A 20,935-nucleotide genomic window follows, 5' to 3' on the forward strand; every position below is an offset into this window, starting at 1 on the left:
GCGATGTGTATTTTCACTGTGTGCTCAACGTCTCTCAGATGGATTAGCGTAAGCATTCAGCACATCTCACTAATGGTGAATGAATTTTATTACTTTTCTTTGCTGGCCTCCCTTAAGGGAAGCAAAGCAGTAATTGCATAATTTAAAGAAATGGATACAACTTCTTGTAGGACAGACAGACATGCTAGCTGCATCTAAGGAAAATAAACATTTCGGGAGTACTCTGACAACACAGCACTGTGTTAGGGGGCAACAAATCAGCATTTGGGGAAATGAAAGTTGACTTCTTTCCAAAGAAAGGGAGACAGGGACATATTTTCTCCAAGGAGTTTCTCCGCTTCTGAAGAGCGTCCCCCTCCTTCCCAGATCTATCAACAGCAGATTGCTTTAGATTATGAAAATGTCATTTTTAAGTATAAAAGATATTAACCAATCCCATTGTGCAATAGCCTCTCTTAGATGCCACAGAGTGCAGACAGATTTTGAAATAAGTACTGGAAAAATTACATGTCCACCTGCAAATCTTGCACCTTTACCTACAGAATTATGATGACAGCATTTCAGCTTTCTTTTCTGATGTAAACTCTAGGCTATCTCACATCGCTTTAACTCATTAGTGCCTAAGAGGCTACTATTTAGACGTGGATTTCAAGAAAACCTCAGCTTTAGGAAGCAACATTACTCATTCAGTGGGTGATAACACCTTGGCCTTCTCAGAGACATTTCCCTTATATAGTGCGAAAAGTCTCCACCATTGTTTATGAACTGATTATAAAATCCATGCCGCTTAATTATCTCTGGCCACCAAGTTTGAAACTATGAAACATACATTTGAAAGAACTAAAGATTATCACAAACTCCATCTGTGGTCAGCTCCTAAATTTTTGGTCTTTTATCCTGATGGCACCAACACACAAAACAGTGCCCAAATCAAAGCACTACACTGCACGCGGAGCACTCCATCAAGGGAAAAGACCTGGAAAGAGTGTTACGTGTAACAGACATTAATCATGCCACTTAATGCATTACTGAAAGATACTAGGACTATTTCTGTATTATAACATAGCTAGACAAGCCCAGCTTCCTCTTGTCTAATTCCCACCTTGTATGGATGCAGGCGCTCAAGCATGAAAGGAGAAAAATGTCCCTATAGATTGTACTGCCCTCTGATGCAGAACAGAGCATGCTGCTATCTGCAGCACGGACAGGCCAGGCATAGGCATGACAGGTCCCCTTTTACTACCATCTATCACATGGCACCTCCGTAAAAGACACAAGGTTAAGGGCAGACAAGTCTGCTTGACACACACAAGCCTTGAGGTGAGCCCATACATTCAGCAGGGCACAAGGGGGCACGTGGCTGCTGAGATACAAGCATCTTCACCCTAGCCATGTGAACAAACACCGGTGTGCTTCATCCTGCTCCCAGACCAACAGTCCACTAGGTAGGAGAGACCTACTTGAAACCGCTACAGACAGAAACATGTTGTGAGATCCTATACACAACATAAAGAATAGCTTTATCCCTTCGGGAATAAGACAAGCTGCAGCCTCAACAGCCATGTCACACTAGGCAGTTGACTCTTCACTTGCTTAAAGTAATTATTCCAACAAAATCTCCTTGTTTGCACAAGGTAAGTTACTCTTCATGTTCTGTCCTGGATCTTAACAGTGTTTAAGACCCAAGCCATTCATGTGGTAGCCGGTAGGATCCAAGCATGGAAAACAGATGCTCTAGAAAGCCATATCAGGCCTCCCTGGAACAAGGGACTAAGAAGAAGACAGACAAACATGCCACCTGCGCAGGCTGGAGAGAGGATTGTGGAGAGCAGTAGGAGCTGAAATAGCACAAAGAAACTAAATGGGAAGATGCATTGGAATGAGAATTTGGGACAGCTCTAGGGATCGGCAAGGCCACCAACCAGCACTCATGGTGAGCACAGGGGGTGCCAAGGAAAAACACAGTCATAGCTTCAACTGTGACAACTTCATAGAGAAGAGCTTGGTTTTGGAGGTGGGGATTGAATTGGCTAGTGTCAGTCAGTCAGTTCTGTTTCTAGATCACCAGTCAGGGTTTCTGCTGGATTCTGCAGCAGCACCAGAAAAAGCACCTTGTCAATCCATCTGGGCTCTTTTTTTTTTTTTTTTTAAATTAATTATGTTACACACCTGCAAATGCTAGATATTTTCCAGAGGAACCAATGTATTTAGGTGTCCTTTCATAATTGCATTCATCTGCACCCAGAAAGGAAAGAGAGGCTTGGCACTTTTGTTCAGTACAACAGCTATACAAAACTAGATGCTTTGGCACAAGGCACGAAGTCAAGAGCAACCACTGCTCCTCCCTCTCCCTGTGAATTAACTACATTCCTATGAGACTGGGCCACTGGCAGAAAGTAACCGCTGCCTGGGACAGAAAACAACTCTTAGAATGGTTTGTGTTCCAAGGGACCTTGAAGATCATCTAGTTCCAACAGCAGTTCCAAAGCAGGGGTTTTCTCCTGGGGGTCCTCAAAGAAAAGAGGACTCCTATCCGGTTAATGGTAAGAAATCAAATTATGGGCCATTTGAAGGACAAATTCTGTTTGGAAGTAAGAACCAAAATAATATGATGCACTTTTAAGAAGTGCTGCTAAACGTTTAACCTGTTTAGCATTTGTCCCACAGGAAAAGGGCCAGAGGAGTGACCATTGAAGAACGTGGCATCCACTCATGCCCTAGGAAGTAAAGGGGAATCCCACCATACCACTGGGGATAGTACAGGATGTCCTACGAAAGCTATGGAGAATCTCTCTGCTGGCTGATCTCTAAAACGAGCTCTTGCACACAGGTACATCAGGAAATAGTGTCACGGCCAGAAGATGAGTGGACTCCTGATCCACTGCCAGATCCCTGAGGGCTTTTATGGAGACAAGACAGTTTAGAGGCTGCATAAACTTCAGGGATTAAATTGGGTTTTTTTTGACCACTCTAAATTAAACTTGGCATCTCCATCACAGATTTGGGTCAACACCTCTTTTTTAACTCAAGATCAAAATCACAAGGTTGATCTGGAAGTAAAAATAAAAGCAAGACCAGGTGAAGAGCATATATATCTATTCCTCTGACTCTCCTGCTAAAAATGTTATACGCACTCCTCTACTTGTATGTAAGAATATACATATTTATTCATAACCACCTCAGGTTATTTATATGACAATGCAGGATGCACAAGAGAATCAGGTCCTCCAAAACACAGGCAAATATCTCGGCTCCTGTGGAACAGGTCATTTCTAGAGGATGACTGATTAAATTCAATTAAAGGAACAGCTTTGAAGCACTGTCTTTAGAGCAGAGTTTTTCTCTCTCCCAAATCCTTAACACAGTAGCTGGACATTTAGTTTTCTGACACGCCAAAATCTTTCTGCCTTCTAAAGAAAGACACAGGAGAAGGAATGTTAATGGCCTCTTTTTACAGTAGACAGTTGTCAGAGGAGGTGGGAGAAAACAAACCACATAGAAAACAATTGCCAATTTGTGGTCTTGACCATTTAAAAATGAATCCCAAAATAGTCTGCTAAATTGTTTCACCCGGAGCAAAATTACCCATGAATACGTATGCATGCACACAAAAACAACATCTCTTGACGCAGTGCTGATGGTGACTGCAGTCGAGGAAGAAGCGTTATTGCATTCCACATTGTGAAAAGACCACAATGCAGTAATTATTCTGAAAGGTTTTCACAAAGCACAATTATTAAGCTAACATTATCCCATTATTGTTTGTTGCTATGGAGATAATATGATCAATATATTTTCTGGATTGATTTTTTTTAATACTACTAGCACATTGCACAATATAGCAAGATTTAACTCAATGAATTAACTGATTTCAGTTTATGATTGGCAAAGTCTTGAGGCAATAGATTGCAATCCATCTCACGCCTATTATTCTATCAAGACACTTAATGTCAAAATCTCTGCTGCAAAAGCAAGTTTTCCTTGTTGAAAATGAGAAAAAGGATAACAAATTTATCTGGAGAGAGACAATCTTTTAAGCACAAATGTAACACTTATTCCTATTTTTCCTAAGCCAAACAAAAATTACCAGACTGACTACAGAAGTAGTAGAAAAGCAAGTTGTGTTTGAACTCTCGACTTCAGATGCTGATTTATTCCAGTGGGGATGTTTTCAGGCACTACCATCCTCCACGTAATACAAACTTCCTGCAGCAAGGACACTCTGAGAAGGCGGCAGGGATTGTGGCGCTGCACCAGAGCCCACTGGCCACGGATGCAGCCCGCAGCCTTGCCACCACCTCCTTCTGCACAAGCTTGGAGGAGTCACTGGCTACCTGCTCCCGTGCCCAGCGGAGACAACGGGCACTCGGCCATTGGTCTCAATGAACGGTGAAGCAAAAATGTTATAGCCACAGCCCTGAGTTTCCTGGCCCATAAAAGTGCAAGAACACTTCTTTTCTTCCAGGTCTGCCTCTACGATGATCAGCTTTTAGCAAATCAAGAGACTGCTCCTGTGTTAGGACAGTGGTAAGTCTGCACAAACCTGAGTCTCAGATCTTTGCAAGACAATAATATAATATATTAAGAGGCTTTGATTCTGACACTGTTGTTTCAGCCTGTCACCTCTCCTAGGAAGAGAGGGGCTCGTCATTGTGCAAGGTCTCAAAGCCTTTTAACGTATGTATGTCATAACTGTCCATAGAAGGACTTTAACAGGTTTTCCCCTCCTGTATGGCCATACTGTGGTAAATTTCATTCGCCTCAGTCCCAGAAGCGACCATATTTTGTCAGCATGGTTTACGCTCAGGACAAAATTTTCAAGTGCAGCATGCTAGACTTTGCATAACTAAATAAAAGAAAATGAGTTATAGCAACATATGAAAGGAACGCCACCCTATTAACTCCTGTGAGAATCATACGGTTACGCTTTTAGGTGCCAGTGTGGCTTTAGCTGCCTTGGGTTAGACACCAGTATATAAGCATTTTGGCCACAGAGCGTACTATTAATCATCGTAATCACAGTAATTCCACCTTCTCCCTTCCCTAAAGGCACCAGATTGGGTGGTCTTGTCTTTCTACGTGAAGTGGGCTGGGGCCCAGTAACGTAACTTTCAGGCTGGCTGGAGGAGATCCATCAGGAATGATCATTCACAGATTAAATATGCTGCCTATGCAACACATCTGGCCCTTCTGGCCCAGGGGATAAGTAATAGAGTTAGGAATGCACATTCACAACCCACCCCCTGTAAGACTGCTGTGCTGCCACTAACCCACATGGAGCTAAGGCTGGTTTATGGGCCATCTCTGTCCTCCTTGCTCTGCACGGCACAGATCACCCTCCTCCGTCACATTTCTCAATGATGCTGCTTTTATCAGAATGGCTGTGAATTGCTATGTGGGCATGTGCCACAGCGTATACAATAAGAACGTATGTAGGGTTGCTTGCCTTCCCACCTTGTTTACTTTTATGTTACTTTATAAAGGATTTTTCTGCCGAATGGGGCTTAGAGAAGTAGGTACAATACTTATTTCAAACAGGCTGCTGACACACATGCAGCCTTAAAGGACATCATCTGCTAGTTCATCAGCACAGTAAAGCATTGCTTAATACTCATCACTGTTTCAAATATGAAGAAAAAACTTCATTTGTTTCAAACCACTGACTGTGTGCCATCCACCACAACGCCTTATCATGCAACAGCCCGGAAATTCTGCAAAAATAAAAACTCGTTTAGCTGCAGTCAGTCAGAGGATATCAATATTGGTGACAAGAATGATACAATTATATTCCTAAGCAATTGGTCTCAATGACAGACAGCACCACCGGTAAATTGGCTGCAGGCCTGATTTTTCCACTCTCATTCTTACCGAATAGAGCCTACCAGCAAGACCCCCTTCATTTCAGTGCTAGAGGACCAAGATACTATTTAGCAAAAGTAAAGTAATCAGTGTCATGCTCCAAAGGTTGAGGCTAATCATGCTTTGCTTACTTACTTTCTGTAACAGCTATGTATCTTCTTCTAGCCAAAGATCACAATTTTTTTTTTTAAATAATCAAATCATTAAAAAAAAAAAATATCATTACTCCACAACACAGAGATTGAACTTTGCTGCTGGAGGTTGAGCTCCCACGCAGCAGAGTGTCACGCAGCGGCAAGAGGCATGGCACAGAGGCATCTGTCAAGGGAAAATCCTGTCCCTGCACAGCACTTCTCCTGCAGCTTAGCTTCGCCAGCCTGGCTGTCCCTGGCCAGTACGTTGACCCAGGCTGCTACAGGAAGACACCGAGGTCCTACAGCCTCACCTTCCTGACTTTTCCTTGCGTATACAACACAGCCTTAATGAGAACAGAGAAAGGACAGTCATTACATTGGTCACACCACAGTGCTAAAGGCTCTCGCGAATCTCCTCTCTCTGCTAAATATAATTTAACCCGAAGCACCTTGCCCATAACTATGCAAAAAGATGGATTTGAGATGGGAAGTTGGAGGGGAAGCCAGCACCACGGCGTGGCAGAGCTCCCTTTGACGGCTCCGCAGCAGCGCTGTGCTCCGGGAGACGGGAGCTGTTCAAATGTTTTGACAGAACATGCCGATTCCTTGGGAATGTTTTTATTCTAGTCGATGTGCCAATTCTGCACAGATTTCCAGTGGAAAGCAGGCAGACAGTCTAGGTCTGCCGAAATAAAATTATTTCACCCAGAGAGAAGAAAAAGTTGTGTTTTCAGATTATTTTCACTCGATTCACAATTGCATTTGTTCTAGTCAGTTTGTTGGATTGTTTTAAATTTTACCTGGAAATTCCATTTTCTAGCAGGCTCTAGAGACAGGCCAAAAGGCACCAAAACACTGTAGAAAATTAAACTCAAGTCAAAGACCTCAGAGGACTTTTGAGATACAGATTTGTAAGTAAACAGAGCACAGAGATAAACAAGGAAACTCAAAACAACTTTACATTAAATTAATGATGTCCTAACTAGAGCTGCTTAGTCTGGTTCTGCAAGAACCCAAACACCTCCATTTTTGCATTTGCGGTTGTCTTTCAAAGACTTTCTTTTTTCCTTTTGCCTCAGGGAGTTATTTATAGGGCTATTATAATTTGAGGTCTGGTCTTCTCGTGGCAGGTCCTCCATCCAGGAAATGAAATAGCATTAGAAAATGAAATCTCACGTTTATGAGGTCTTCGAGATGGCTCCCTGGGGCATTGGGGAGGAAGAAAAAAAAAAAGGTAGCGAAAAACATAAACACAAATACAACCACAAGATACTTACATGGTCCCTAATTCTATCTGTCATGAACTATATGAGACTCTCTATTGAAATGGAGACCCCTGGTATAAGGTCACCAACTACAGCTTTTTTGCCCAAAGCTCTCCCATTTCCTCCTCGTGTGTGATCAAGCACCTTTCCCACCACACCTTGGCTGCAAGACGCTCCTGTCCATGACTGTCCTCAGATGCGGAACACAAATAAGGATAACTCCAACGCCATCCCTCCTCTGGCTACCTCACCCCACACTTTTCATAACATATTATACATTGAGCATATTAACTGATCAAGGTAGATTTGTTCATCTCTTTGCAAGCTGTGACCTTTGCAAAAATCGTATATCAGTCATTTCTTGTTCTATCCTCTTTGTACTTCTTTCCTGGACTACTCTCTAGAGCTGCAAGGTGCCTTATCCTATCCAGGCCTTATTCAACTGCTCTTTCCTCTCAATATATAAACATAGAAGCAAATAGAGGCAAATCAATGATGATTTTGGGGTTCCCCATTCCTTTTTCCTGTATGTCCAAAGGGACACTTCCATCCAAACCCGCTCTTGCCGTATATCTTTTTCCCTGGTTTTGAGTGTAACATAATCATCATATTTAAAGCCCCACTCAACTTCCCAGAGAATACTTAAACTCCTTAACTCATCATCACATGTGACTTCTGATGACTCCTGTAGCCCAGCTTTCACTAATCCTACCTAAATCATCTCTGGCATCATGCTACCTATGAAAAGTTAACAGCTTTGCATATGCCCAGAATTCAAAAAAGACGCCAGATACAATGGAGAAAAAACCCCGGAAGTTCACAAAACAGTAAAAGACTAATTTGCAATTATTTTGTTTATTTTTTGCACCGTATGAAAATATGTATTTGGGAGTATTTTTAAACACATATCTAGGTTTCCATTTCTTTTTCTGTTGCTTGTAATTTTCATTTTTCTTGTCAGAGAGTGAAATAAAATCACATATGTTCAGTGAGCGGGTTGGTTTTTCTACCTGAATATTTAAAAATACTCCAGTGCAACTGTACAAGCAACATTTCACTTTCAACTCTAGCTTATTAGAAATTATCTGAAATTCAAGGAATATTTAAAAATTACAAAATGGAAGCAGGAAAAAAGTCTAATAAAAAGAAAATGAAAATTTCAGAAGTACAAGGACAACCCAAGACTACATCATCCATTTAACTGCATTGCAAAGTGAAAACAAGAATAAAAAGCAGCAATTTGAAATACATGTTTTCACAGCACACAGGTTTGTTTAGACTTTCTGTTGACTTTTTTTCCGTTTTAAAAAAAAAAACAAACAACAAACCCACAAACAACTAACAACAGTCAGTTCTTAAACAAACCTGATCAGAACCCAACTCCAGTCAATTCTGGTTTCACATTATCATGTACTCTTAGACATATGTCGAGGCCTCTGAGGACGTGGAGAATTAGATTAACTTTTGATCTTTATACCTCTCTGAGAAGACTGGTTCTTTCTCACATTTCCATGTCATTCTAGGCAACCTGCATTTCTGGATCAAATTGCATAAATACTTATCCAAAAAAGAGAACTCCAGAAAATAATTTCATTTATTTCTGACAGATTAAGGGAATCCTGAGCACACAACGGCTGCTTTAGGTCTGTCCCACGTCCACAGCTCCTGAAGCCCTCACAGGCCTGCCAGAGTGCCCATCCTGCCATCCCACCCTGCCCTTCCCAGGTCTGCATCCATTTGGCCACAGGCCATGACTAAGACCCAATTTCACACTCAGTTCATCTTAGCAAAAGCTATATTTTATCTTTAAGTCCTGCCTGGGGAAGGGAGGAAGCAGGGAAAAATCCAAAGGGTCGCAAGTCTTACATCCAGATAAAGCTACCAGGAGATGATGCCACCCAAGGTGCACCGTAGACAGCCAGAAGCCAGCACACAATGAGCACGAGGGATTCAATGGCACGTGTTTGAACGGGCAGTTCACCAAAGCCTTCTCTTACTCATTTTAACATAAAGCCTTGCAGAAGCTGAGCCCGGCGAGCTGCAGCGGATCAGACCCACAGCGGCTGTACCTTCCTAGTCACAGAAAGGGCAGAGGAAGTATCTCGCGTGCCGCTCTTTCAGGATGACTTGCCGCACAGAAGGCCAGCTTCTTATTTGGAGAGACGCGTCACGCTGTAAACATTTCTAGTGGAGCTTGGGTTAGCAGCACTTGTAAGAAAACCCTAATGAAAATAAATTGTTATGTATTTACCCATATGCTGAGGAGCATATGGCTAATGCATTTAGACACTGCTAATGAAGTTAAGACTCAGCTAGATTTGTTGGCTCACGGATAACAACTGTTCTCAACAACCAATGTGAGCCTGCTACAATTTTAGCATTACAACTGATACCTGGCCATTATTACACGCACTGATCCTGCTGACATAGAAGAACTGGTTTTCCGAATATGGTTTTCTTCACATCGCAATCAGAAGGTGAACAGCGCATGACATCACTGAACACCAGACTTACAGGTAACGTGAGCAAGTTACAACTTCATTTAAAACAACAGAGACTGCTCTTACTCATTGCAGCCCTGAGTCTATTGCTTTCTTTTTTAATTTCAAGGACTAAAAGATTTTATTTAGTCCAACCCCATTCTCTCCAGGTCAGTGCCACACTGATGTGACTACAGCCAAAATTGAACAGAAGACAATCACACCTAAGAAATATTCTTGCTTTTTTAAGTCCATGTGTAGAATCCCATTCAGTTTACTACAACAGCTACAGGAGTCTTCCTATTCAGTCACATCACTATTGCACTGTTCTCCAAGGTGAAGGTCCTTACTTCTTGTGGGAAATCCTACTCCTTGCGTATGATCACAGGGATTCTGGAGTCCAAGGCAAATTCCAGTTTAAGGGATTACACTGAGTCTACCTGTAAGCCACCACCATTGCAATTATACATTATCTCAATTCTCTTAACCCAACTACTGGGCAGAACGGCTATTTTGTGTTCAACTTTTGCTACATGTCATGCCAGAGCTGGCTTTAATTTAGGAGTACATGCTGCTTAATGAGCAGGTTACATAGCAAATTCCAGAGGGTTACGTGATGAACATGCAAACAGACTCCAAAAGACACAACACATGGCAAACTTCCTCTACACAACTCTCACAAGCTAGGTGCCATTTTAATGATACAGACTTCTGCTCTGATGGATCTTAGGTAGTCATTTGTCAGTTGTCATCAAAAATCCACCAAAGAGCAATGGTTTTGGTCAAGGATGGAATGGAACAGAAGACACTGAAGTGTCCTTCAGTGCTGTTGCCTTGGGGACCTTACTCAGACATCTTCATTTACAGAGCAGAGTTCAGGATTGACATTAATTTACAGCCTCACTTGCTCTGCAACTATTGCCAAATTATTTAATCTCCATCCAGCCTTCGAGAGGCCCAGTACATTAAAGACAGCAGTGATACCAGCCTCCTCAAATCTACCAGAGGAAGTCCCCAGAGAAGCTGCTCAAAGCATTTCACCATAACCTGATGAAAAACCAGACTTATCTATTCCAGAACACCATCTATGCCATTTTGTAGGTGGGTAAAAAGAGGCCCAAGGTGAAGCAAAAGAAAGAGATTTGCTTATCCAGAAAATAAGAAAGCTTTGCCCGAGTCAGACTTGCCCAAAATCAAAATGGGAGCCTGGGGAAAGCCTGGAGCATGATCAGAGAGTCTCTTTTCTCACTCACTGTGCTGCCATGAAGGACATCATCCGCTTTCCACTTAGCAGGTAAAGCCCTTTACATACAGCTAGCAACTGCCTCAGCCATTACCTCTTCACCTCATGCAGCGTTTAATAAAGCAAGCAGAAAGTGTGTCAAAAAGAACTACCAAAACACAGCTTAAAGAATAGCAAAACCATGACATTGCTTGTCAATGAAGTCTGCATCTCTTTCTAGGGGCAACTGCTGAGATCTACAAGAAACACTCACCCAGCCCTGCACAGGGAATAGATGTGGGAGCTGCTCTAGGCAGAAGCCATGCAATCAACAGGTCATTCTTTGGAACATGAAAGGGACCAGTTTCTTCCCTCAAAGAAAAAACAGTATAGTCCAAGAGAGCAAAAGCATCTGTCATGACCACTACCACCATCATTGCTTGGGTCACCATCATTCACCAGCAAACCAGCAATGATCCATCCCCCTTCTTCCATCACGCAAAACCTGCCAGTCTCATTGTGTAACCTAATACTATCTCCAGCTTCCACAAACGTTATTTAAAGCTGACATGACATTCAGGGATACCTTGCAAACACAGTTATCAGAAAACACTGAGCGCAAACAAGCAGAGAACATCGTGCCACTGCAGAAGGGTTTGTGAGGCGTATGCACGGCTCTCCCAGAGGCAAGCTGACCCTGCTGAGATCCCACAAGCTCAGGGAGAAGCTGGGGTGAGTCACAGCACATCTCGGCCCAACACTCTTCTGAGAAACCAGAGGTCCAGATTTCACTGAAGGCTGCAAATAGCATTTAGTCAAGGGGGAGACAGCTAATGGCGATGTCTTGATTTCCTGCATTATGTTCCCACAAACAGGTATTGCTGCACCGACTTTGTCGGGGTATCTGACAACACTAACGTCTGATCAAAGGAGGTAGCACAGACTATCAGCTGAAACTAGGAAAATACACATATCTGAAGGGGAGAGAGACCGGCTTTACAGATGTATGAACATACACATAAAAACACACCTAATCCCAGGTTTTCTGTCATTTGCAGACTGAGACGGCTAGGTTTAGATCTGTACCACAGGCATTCATGTCATGTGAAACGCATGCATGCACGGGGCCTCCCAATCAAGGAGGGTTCCCAGGATGTAAGAGAAGACCTGAGGCACCCCGTGAGGTCTGTTCGGGCAGTCGGCAGCCCACGGCAGTTGGTCAGTGATGCCACGGCCACCCTGTCTGGTTCCACGCACACAGCTACCAAGTGGCAAATCACACTCCCTATCCCGTTCTTCTCTTGTTTATCTGCACGAGGCAACTCTAAACCATATGCAGCCTTTCACTGTCAGTGTAAGCCATGTTATTCTTGTAATTAAATCCAGGTCCACAGCCTATCTGAGAACTCCTCTTCTTCCCTTCCCCCTTTCTCCCCTCTTTGCTTCCCTCACCATTTGCCTCTCTCCAACCTTGTTTGGGTTTACATGCTGTGTCATTAAATTCCAGAACAGTAAACGCCGCAGTCTCCCTCTCTAAGCCCTGACACGCTGCTTTTTAGGCTGAAAATTAGACATGGGGTTAATTTCATTCCTGCAAGGACTCTGCCTTTTTATTTTTCTTTACGTCCGACTCAAAGGATGCTTCTGGCAGATGCGTAGTGGAAAAAGATCATGTTTGCTCTCTGCTTCCTCCCTGCACTCCCCCCTTCTCCACTCCCACCCATCAGCCATAAAACGACACAGCCCAGCCAGATCCCAAACGGAAAGCACGACAAAGCACCCACACAGCCCCCACTTCCATTCAGCAGAAATGGGCCGCTCACGGGGTAGCCCAGCATCTACAAGTAGGCCAGACAGAAATAAACAGAGTAAACAAAGAGTATCCTGTCCAAGCAGAGAGGGGCTGAAGAGAGTGATGTCTTTCATTAAAATGCAAGGCAGGGATACAATCGCACAGCCAGTCAATAGCATCACTGGAGCTTGCTAGGAGTAATAGGAGGAAAGCAGCACATGATCACGCCATCGTAAGGACCCAAAGCACATCACCCAACCGTACACAGGGTGTAGCTGCACATCCCTCCTACCAAGGACCACAACAAGGCAGCCAACCACGCACCTACCACCACACCAGAGATGCCAGCCCCAAGGCTGCAGCAGCAGAGAGCTGCTCTCCAGAGGGCAGGGCAGGGTAGGGAGCAGTGCACACAGGTACGGCACCAGGCGACCAGAGCTGTGCAAATGTCACAGCCAACAACATTTAAAAAACAGCGTCGCTGCCTTTTTAGAAAAGGGATGGGAAAGGAGGAGAAAAGCACAGCACAGCCATAGCAACAGGTCAAGTGTTTGACGCAGTTCTTCGGAAGGAAGGGTAATGCGGCACTTGTGCCTTCTCAGTTTTCAAAGCATTTATCACGTAATAACATCATCAGCCTGGGAATTAATAGGAGACTTTTGCTTAGTTTTTCTGCAACCTGCTGCTCTGAAGCCCTTGCAGATCCACGTGTGAAAGTCCATGCTGTGCATACCCTTGTGTCTCCTGTTATGCAGCTATTGCAAACAAACCTCACATTTTTCCACAAACTCGTAGGAAAAATGCAGTACATGGAGAGGTGGGGGAGCAACCAGGAGTTTCTATCAAAATAGTGGTCTGTCTGCTGCAAGTCTGCTCAGTTATTGGGAAAATTGAACACGCTGCTTTTTTTAAACAGCCTAATCATATTTACTATTACATCAGACTTACGCGCCACAAACTGTTCTCATGCAATGGAAGAATTTTTAATCTAATATCTTGGACTCGGATAATTTCCCAGCTGCAGAACTGCAATAATTTCCTATCTTCTCATTTTTGAGATAAGCCGATTAACTTGGATATGTTTTAGTTTCAGGGTGCGATTATCTCCCTTTACTGTACTTGAGATAGAAAGGGTGACTTACAGTAAAATAACTTTGTTTTCCCCAAGTCAGATCTCAAAGTGTGTTTCTCTGTGATGGAGACAGGTCTTTCCTGTTGCATTTCCCTTAGTCCCTTAGAATCACAGAAGGATACAATGGTTTGGGTTGGAAGGGACCTTAAATATCATCTAGTTCCAACCCCCCTGCCATGGGCAGGGACACCCTCCACTAGATCAGGTTGCTCAAAGCCTCATCTAACCTGGCCTTGAACACTTCCAGGGATGGGGCATCCACAGCTTCTCTGGGCAACCTGTTCCAGTGTTTCGTCACCCTGAGAATGAAGAATGCCTTCCTTATATCTAATCTAAATCTACCTTCTTTCAGTTTAAAGCGATTACCCCTTGTCCTATCACTACAAGCCCTTGTAGAAAGTCCCTCTCCAGCTTTCCTGTGGGCCCCCTTTAGGTAATGGAAGGCTGCTAAAAGGTCTCCCCAGAGCTTTCTCTTCTCCAGGCTGAACAGCCCCAACTCTCTCAGCCTGTCTTCATAGGAGAGGTCCTCCAGTCCTCTGGTCATGTTTGTGGCCCTCCTCTGGACCCACTCCAACAGCTCCATGTCCTTCTTAGGCTAGGGACCCCAAAGCTGAACACAGTACTACAGATGGGGTCTCATGAGAGCAGAGCAGAGGAGCAGAATCACCTCTCTTGACCTGCTGGCCACGTTTCTTTGGATGCAGACCAGGATACGGTTGGCTTTCTGGGCTGCGAGAGCTCATTGCCAGCTCACGTTGAGCTTCTCATCAATCAACACCCGCAAGTCTTTCCCCCGTGCTGCTCTCAATCCATTCTCTGCCCAGCCTGTACTTGTGCATGGGATTGCCCTGTCCCACGTGCAGGACCGTGCACTTGGCCTTGTTGAACTTCATTTGGTTCTCAAAGGCCCACCTCTCAAGCCTGTCAAGGTCCCTCTGGATGGCATCCCTTCCCTCCAGCATGTCAACCACACCACACAGCTTGGTGTCGTCAGCAAACTTGCTGAGGGTGCACTCAATCCCACTGTCCATGTCAACAGCAAAGATGTTAAACAGCACCAGCCCCAATACCGACCCCTGAGGAATGCTACTCATCATTCATCTTGTACTTGAACATCAAGCCATTGACCACAACTCTTTGAATGCAACCATCCAGCCAATTCCTTATCCACCAAGCGGTCCATCCATCAAATCTATGTCTCTCCAATTTAGAGACAAGGATATTGTGTGGGACAGTATCAAATGCTTTGCACAAGTCCAGGTAGACGATGTCAGTTGCTCTTCCCTTATTCACTAATGCTGTAAACCCTTTGTAGAAGGCCACCAAACTGGTCTGGTACGATTTGACCTTAGCGACCATGTCGGCTGTCACCAATCCTCCCTTTTTTTCCATGTGCCTTAGCACAGTTTCCAGGAGGATCTGCTCCATGATCTTGCCGGGCACAGAGGTGAGACTGACTGGCCTGTAGTTCCCTGGGTCTTCCTTTTTTCCCCTTTTTAAAAATGGGGGCTATGTTTCCCCTTTTCCAGTTGGTGGGAACTTCAGTAGACTGCCACGACTTCTCAAATATGATAGATAGTGGCTTAGCAACTTCATCTGCCAGTTTCGTCAGGACCCATAGATGCATCTCATCAGGTCCCATGGACTTGTGCACCTTCACGTGTCTTAGATGGTCTCGGACCTGATCTTCTCCTACAGTGGGTGGTTCTTCATTCTGCTAGTCCCTGCCTTTGCCTTCTGTGACTTGGGCTGTGCAGCTGGAGCACTTGCCAGTGAAGGCTGAGGCAAAAAAGTCACTGAGTACCTCAGCCTTCTCCGTATCTCAGGTAGTCAGGTTGTTGCTCACCAGCCTGGGCTGCGGCACCACGGACGCTGTTGCATCTTCCACAGCCAGGAGGAAATGGCCTGCCTCTTGTGGGCAGGATAGGTACCTTGAGTTGAGTGGTTAATTAGTAGTTCATTATCTCAACTCAGTCCAGCTGGATAAGAATGATTAGTGCCATAATTCCCCCTTTTTGTTTTAGCATTTTTGTCTTCAAAAAGGCTTTATGGGTGAGCAGAGACCCGGCCCATTCATCCAACTCCAGCACGCTTCCCTTCCGCGAATACCACGTCAGGGCTTGCGGCTTTACCTTCTTCTCCGAAGGACTCTCGCTCGAGCTCCTGGCTCCGGCTCTGGCTCTTTTGGCTCGGGCTCCTTTGCAGCCAGGGCTCTTGGCTCAGCGAGGGAGTCGGGGCTTCCCAGGGTCTCATCGATGTATCACGTCGGGGTCACCAGTTGTTGCTCATCAGCCTGGGCTGCGGCACCACGGACGCTGTTGCATCTTCCACAGCCAGGAGGAAATGGCCTGCCTCTTGTGGGCAGGATAGGTACCTTGAGTTGAGTGGTTAATTAGTAGTTCATTATCTCAACTCAGTCCAGCTGGATAAGAATGATTAGTGCCATAGTCAGGTCTCCCATTTCATTCCAGAGAGGGCTCACGTTTTCCCTAGTCCTCCTTTTATCACTAATGTACCTGTAGAAGCTTTTCTTGTCACCCTTGATGTCCCTGGCCAGATTTAATTCTATGAGGGCTTTGGCTTTCCTAACCTGATCCCTGGCTACTAGGACAATTTCTCTGTATTCCTCCCAGACTATCTGTCCTTGCTTCCACCCTCAGTAGGCTTCCCTTTTGTGCTTGAGTTTTTCCAGGAGCTCCTTGTTCATCCACTCAGGTCTCCTGGTGTTCCTAGTGTTTCCTCTTTGTTGGGATGCACTGCTCCTGAGCTCAGAGGAGGTGATCCTTGAATATGAACCAGCTTTCTTGGCCCCTTCTTCCCTCCAGGGCTTTCTCCCATTGTACTCTACCAAGCAGATTCCTGAAGAGACCAAAGTCTGCTCTCCTGAAGTTCAGGGTAGTGAGCTTGCTGTGTGCTTTCCTCACCACCCTAAGGATCTTGAACTCCACTGTTTCATGGTCACTGCAGCCAAGGCTGCCCTTGAGCTTCACATTACTCACCAGCCTCTCCTTGTTGGTGAGAACAAGGTCCAGCATAGCACCTCTCCTTGTTGGCTCCTCTATCAGTTGGAGAAGGAAGTTATCATCAACACATTCCAGGAACCTCCTGGATTGCTTATGCCCTGCCGAGCTGTCCCTCCAACAGATATCAGGGTGGTTTAAGTTCCCTATGAGGACCAGGACTTGTGAACATGAGGCTGCTCCTATCTGTTTACAGAGGACCTCATCCACTGAGTGTTCCTGGTCAGGTGGCCTGTAGCAGACTCGCATTATGTCACCTTTCCCTGTCCTCCCTTAATCCTGACCCATAAGCTCTTGGTTGGCTCCTTAATTTTCATCACTTCCTCCTCCTCTCTCAGAGACACTATATAAACAGCAACTCTTATTCTACTCAAAGAAAATACACTGTTCAAGAAATCTCTGAATTAACTCCTTCAGAAAATCTCAAGGAGAAAACATTTTCTTGTTTAAAGTACATTTGAAAATTTACTAAAAAACCCACAACCCAGCACTATTGGTCAAATCCTGCTTGCATTGTTTGTTCATTTTCAGGCACACTTACAGAAAAATAGCAGCAGAAAAAAGCATGCTCTGTTCGCATAAACAGTGGAGCAAAACAGGAAACCCCATTCACTTCAGCAGAACTGATTTACACCCAGGTAAGGGAGAAGGCAAACAAATCTTTGAAATTAGGCCATTACAAATTGAAGAGTACTGCTTACTCCCACAACTTTGTTGAGAGGTTTTGATATTTTTTCTTAAATCCCCAAGTCCTAGATTTAGTTTATTATGTCAAAGGGACTCCCTCTCCTCCTTCATTTTTGCCTTAAGTTTCCAGCAATCATATTCCAGGAGGAAAGCCTAAAACCATGAGATGAGGACACTTTTAGGATTGGAAGGATGTATATGTTGAAGTGTTTTGATTCCCCTTTCTCTTCTAGATCTCACTATTGTGCAGGGCTTTTCAACCTATGTTGATTTGCAGACCAAATTCAACACTGGAACCGTACAAATTACACACATGCAGATTCCCACACAGCACTTATCAATTCATTCCTCTTAGTCACCATTCATCAATTCCTCTGAAATAAATGTTCATGGGTTGAAAACTGCTAGTCTGATGATTTAGCGGGAGTGTGGCTTTTCCTTTTTCCTTGCACAACATTGACAATACAAGAAGAAGCTGGCCTATTTAAAACGGAGACTGTCTAAAAAGCCAGTTCAGTGAAAAGACATGATTGCATAAAAACACAAGTGCAAGAACTTTTTAACATTATAGATGTAGCAACAGAACAAATCAATGTTTTGCTACTTCCTATTGAAGTTAAAAAAAAACAACCCAGTCCCCAACAAACCGCTGCTCATGCACGGCTATGCCCCTCGCAGCTAAGCTCCTCAAACCATTCCTGTCCCCAGGAAGGTGACGGGCAACCTCTGGTTCTCCCATAATGGGGAAGGGAAAGTGGAACCATTCCTCTACTGACCGCAGTGTGAGCACTTGTGTCCCTGAAAACGCTCTCATAGAGAACAGCCTGCAGTATAAAAGCAGCCCTCCTATTACCGGTGTGTTGCTATGGGCACTATTTCTAAGAAAGCAGCCACAGGAGCAGATCCAGAAAAAATGGCAAAATATATAAGGGGAGAAAGAAAAATTGCAAAGATCCTGGACTTATCCCTGTCTGTTCCTACTGGCAGCGATGGGACTGTAGAGAAGACAGACAGTGAAATGTTGTAGTGCTGGACATGCAGCCCGGTGGGGCTTGTGGTTTTGCATCACTCGACTCTGTTTCAAAACCCTGTCTGAAATTATTATTTCTTGTTAGTCCAAGATATAATTTCTCACCTACCTTCCCCCCCCTCCTCCCCAAAAAAGTTACTTTTACTAAGTTTATCTTTTCTTCATTAGCCTGCTTTAAGTGATTTTAATGAAGGAAGTCCTGGTAATGAAATCTGCCTAACAGATCATAGGCACCTTTTCTCTAGGCATCTTTTCCTACAGCAAGCGTTAATAGGTGGCTAATGATAATGGGATTTTGTCACCAAAGAGCCACAGAACGAGTAGCTTCATGCCATCCAGCTGAATTGAAGTCAGAAAAGTGAGGGTGAACTGGTCTGTATTCCATGTCATCAGCATTCCCTGTACATTAAAGTCACCCTGTCAATTCCAGTTCAAATTAATCAGGACTGGATCAAGTTTACCTTTTGTGCTGTCTTCTAAATGAAATCAGATGCACATGTAAAACCGGTATTTAAATTGGTTTTGCCTAATAATGAGTCAGATATTGACAGAAGAATTACCATGAAGACCAAGGTAAGAGGCACTATATTCTCATTCATAATTAATAAAGTTTCTGCATGGATATTGATGACCATGCACTTAAAAGAGGAAATTGGGCAGCAGCTGGAGTTAGCCCAGATTTCTTGAAAAGTTGTTGGACTGCAACAGAGACACACTAGAGAAATTTTACTGTAAGATCCAACCAGAGAAATGGCAGCTCCTCATTATTAAGAGATCTTGGACCCTCAGAAGCATTACTTAAATTGAGCAAGGAACAAAACCACAGCATTAGCAGACTAATGAAAGGAGATAGGTCAGAAAAATAAGGGAACAAAACCTGGAGGCAGAATCCCAATACTTTCCCGTCCTCCTAGTCCCAATATTTGGGGCATAGAGCAACAGCATTTAGTGGTACCTAATTCCCGTTGCTGCTTAGGAGCAAGCAATGTTACAAGCTTTAAAATAAATGGGTACAATCAGCAAAAGCACAAACAAACAGAAAGGTCGTAGGAGCCAAAATCACTCAGAACAAACCAGTTGGGGCTAGTTAACATAATCTGCTCTACTCACATAACTAAGTTTGTTTCACTGAGGGCATGAACTTTCTTGGAAAAGCTCAAGTAATTAACTGCAGAAGCTTACATATTTTCTTTCCCTCAAGTTTATTTTACCCTGAAACTAGAGCTGCTTGCACACAACTGCTTCTACCAACTCACTCAAAAAGGTGAGTTTTGCTTGCTCTTTCCAGAAGGAGATGCTTGAAGAGATGGTACTGTTGAAGTGTAGTATTCTCTTCAATTCCTTCTACCTCCTGTCCACTCTCCCCATTGCTTTGGATAGACACAAAGAAAACCATATCTTACCTCACGGAAAAAGAGCAGGTTTCCAATGAAAGGAAGAGGTGGAGGATGTCGGATCCCTACTTTGCTTAGTTTGGAGAATGCAGATGTGGAGTACCTGGGAAAAATAAGTTAGTATGTTAATTATGGATCTTGTCATGACAGGACTTACCATAGTAATTAGTTCGGATGACTTCCCCGGGTTCAGAAAGGGAAAAGATGCTTTCTGTGTTGGCCAGATAGAACTGCCAATGCTCAGGTCACAGAAATAAAAGCAATACACTGTTTCTTCAGAGAGGGCAAAAGAAAAAAAGGCCTCTAACACAGGCCTCCAAATTGAACAGTGGAAGTAGAGAGCTGCTCCTCTTCCTACAGAGGGTCTTGTAAGTCAGAAGTGACTCTCTAAAGCTATATAAGGTTACAAATAAGATCAAAACAGGCATTGGGAGTTTGACTACTGTGGCAAAGGTGGGAAAAGAATAAGACAGATCTTCAGACTATTGTTTTCTTCTTCTTCCATCACTGCTACCTATACAGATCACAGAACAAGAATTCAAACTAGTCTCAGTTGAGCATGAGCCAAGACGCTGTCAGTATGTTCAAGTCAAGCCTAGTACTTGGACCAGATATGCTGATTAAGTGATTTTACAGCTGCCAGTCAGCAAAATAAACAAAGATAAAAAACACAGGGTAACAAAACTCAGACTGAAAAGCTTCATGCGTCCCTTGTTTCAGATGAAACTGTGGCATGTTCATAGGAACAATACAGGAAAAAAAGAAAGAAGAAAAACCCAACTCCAAAGTATTTTTTTTTTCTCCTCTCCCTCTTTCTTAATGCGAACAATGGATTTAAGTCAGTGGGCTTCAATTAGTGAAATCTGAAAGAGCAGAAGCTAACAGCAGCTTTGATTAGCCAAAGGCACAATAATACTGAA

General features: G+C 43.8%; 1 protein-coding gene across 2 annotated transcripts in view; it reads right to left on the reverse strand.

Moving 5' to 3' along the window:
- The window catches only part of TBXAS1 (thromboxane A synthase 1), a 242,686-nt gene that overhangs the window by 162,208 nt on the left and 59,543 nt on the right, over positions 1 to 20,935 (reverse strand). For both annotated transcript variants that reach the window (XM_086611173.1, XM_086611171.1), the window contains exon 3: positions 20,025 to 20,118. In XM_086611173.1, coding sequence (XP_086467299.1) covers positions 20,025 to 20,118 — 94 coding nt within the window. The remainder of the gene's footprint in view (positions 1 to 20,024; positions 20,119 to 20,935) is intronic.

Source organism: Tauraco erythrolophus, chromosome 4, assembly GCF_009769465.1.
Source record: "Tauraco erythrolophus isolate bTauEry1 chromosome 4, bTauEry1.pri, whole genome shotgun sequence".
Lineage (NCBI taxonomy): Eukaryota > Metazoa > Chordata > Aves > Musophagiformes > Musophagidae > Tauraco > Tauraco erythrolophus.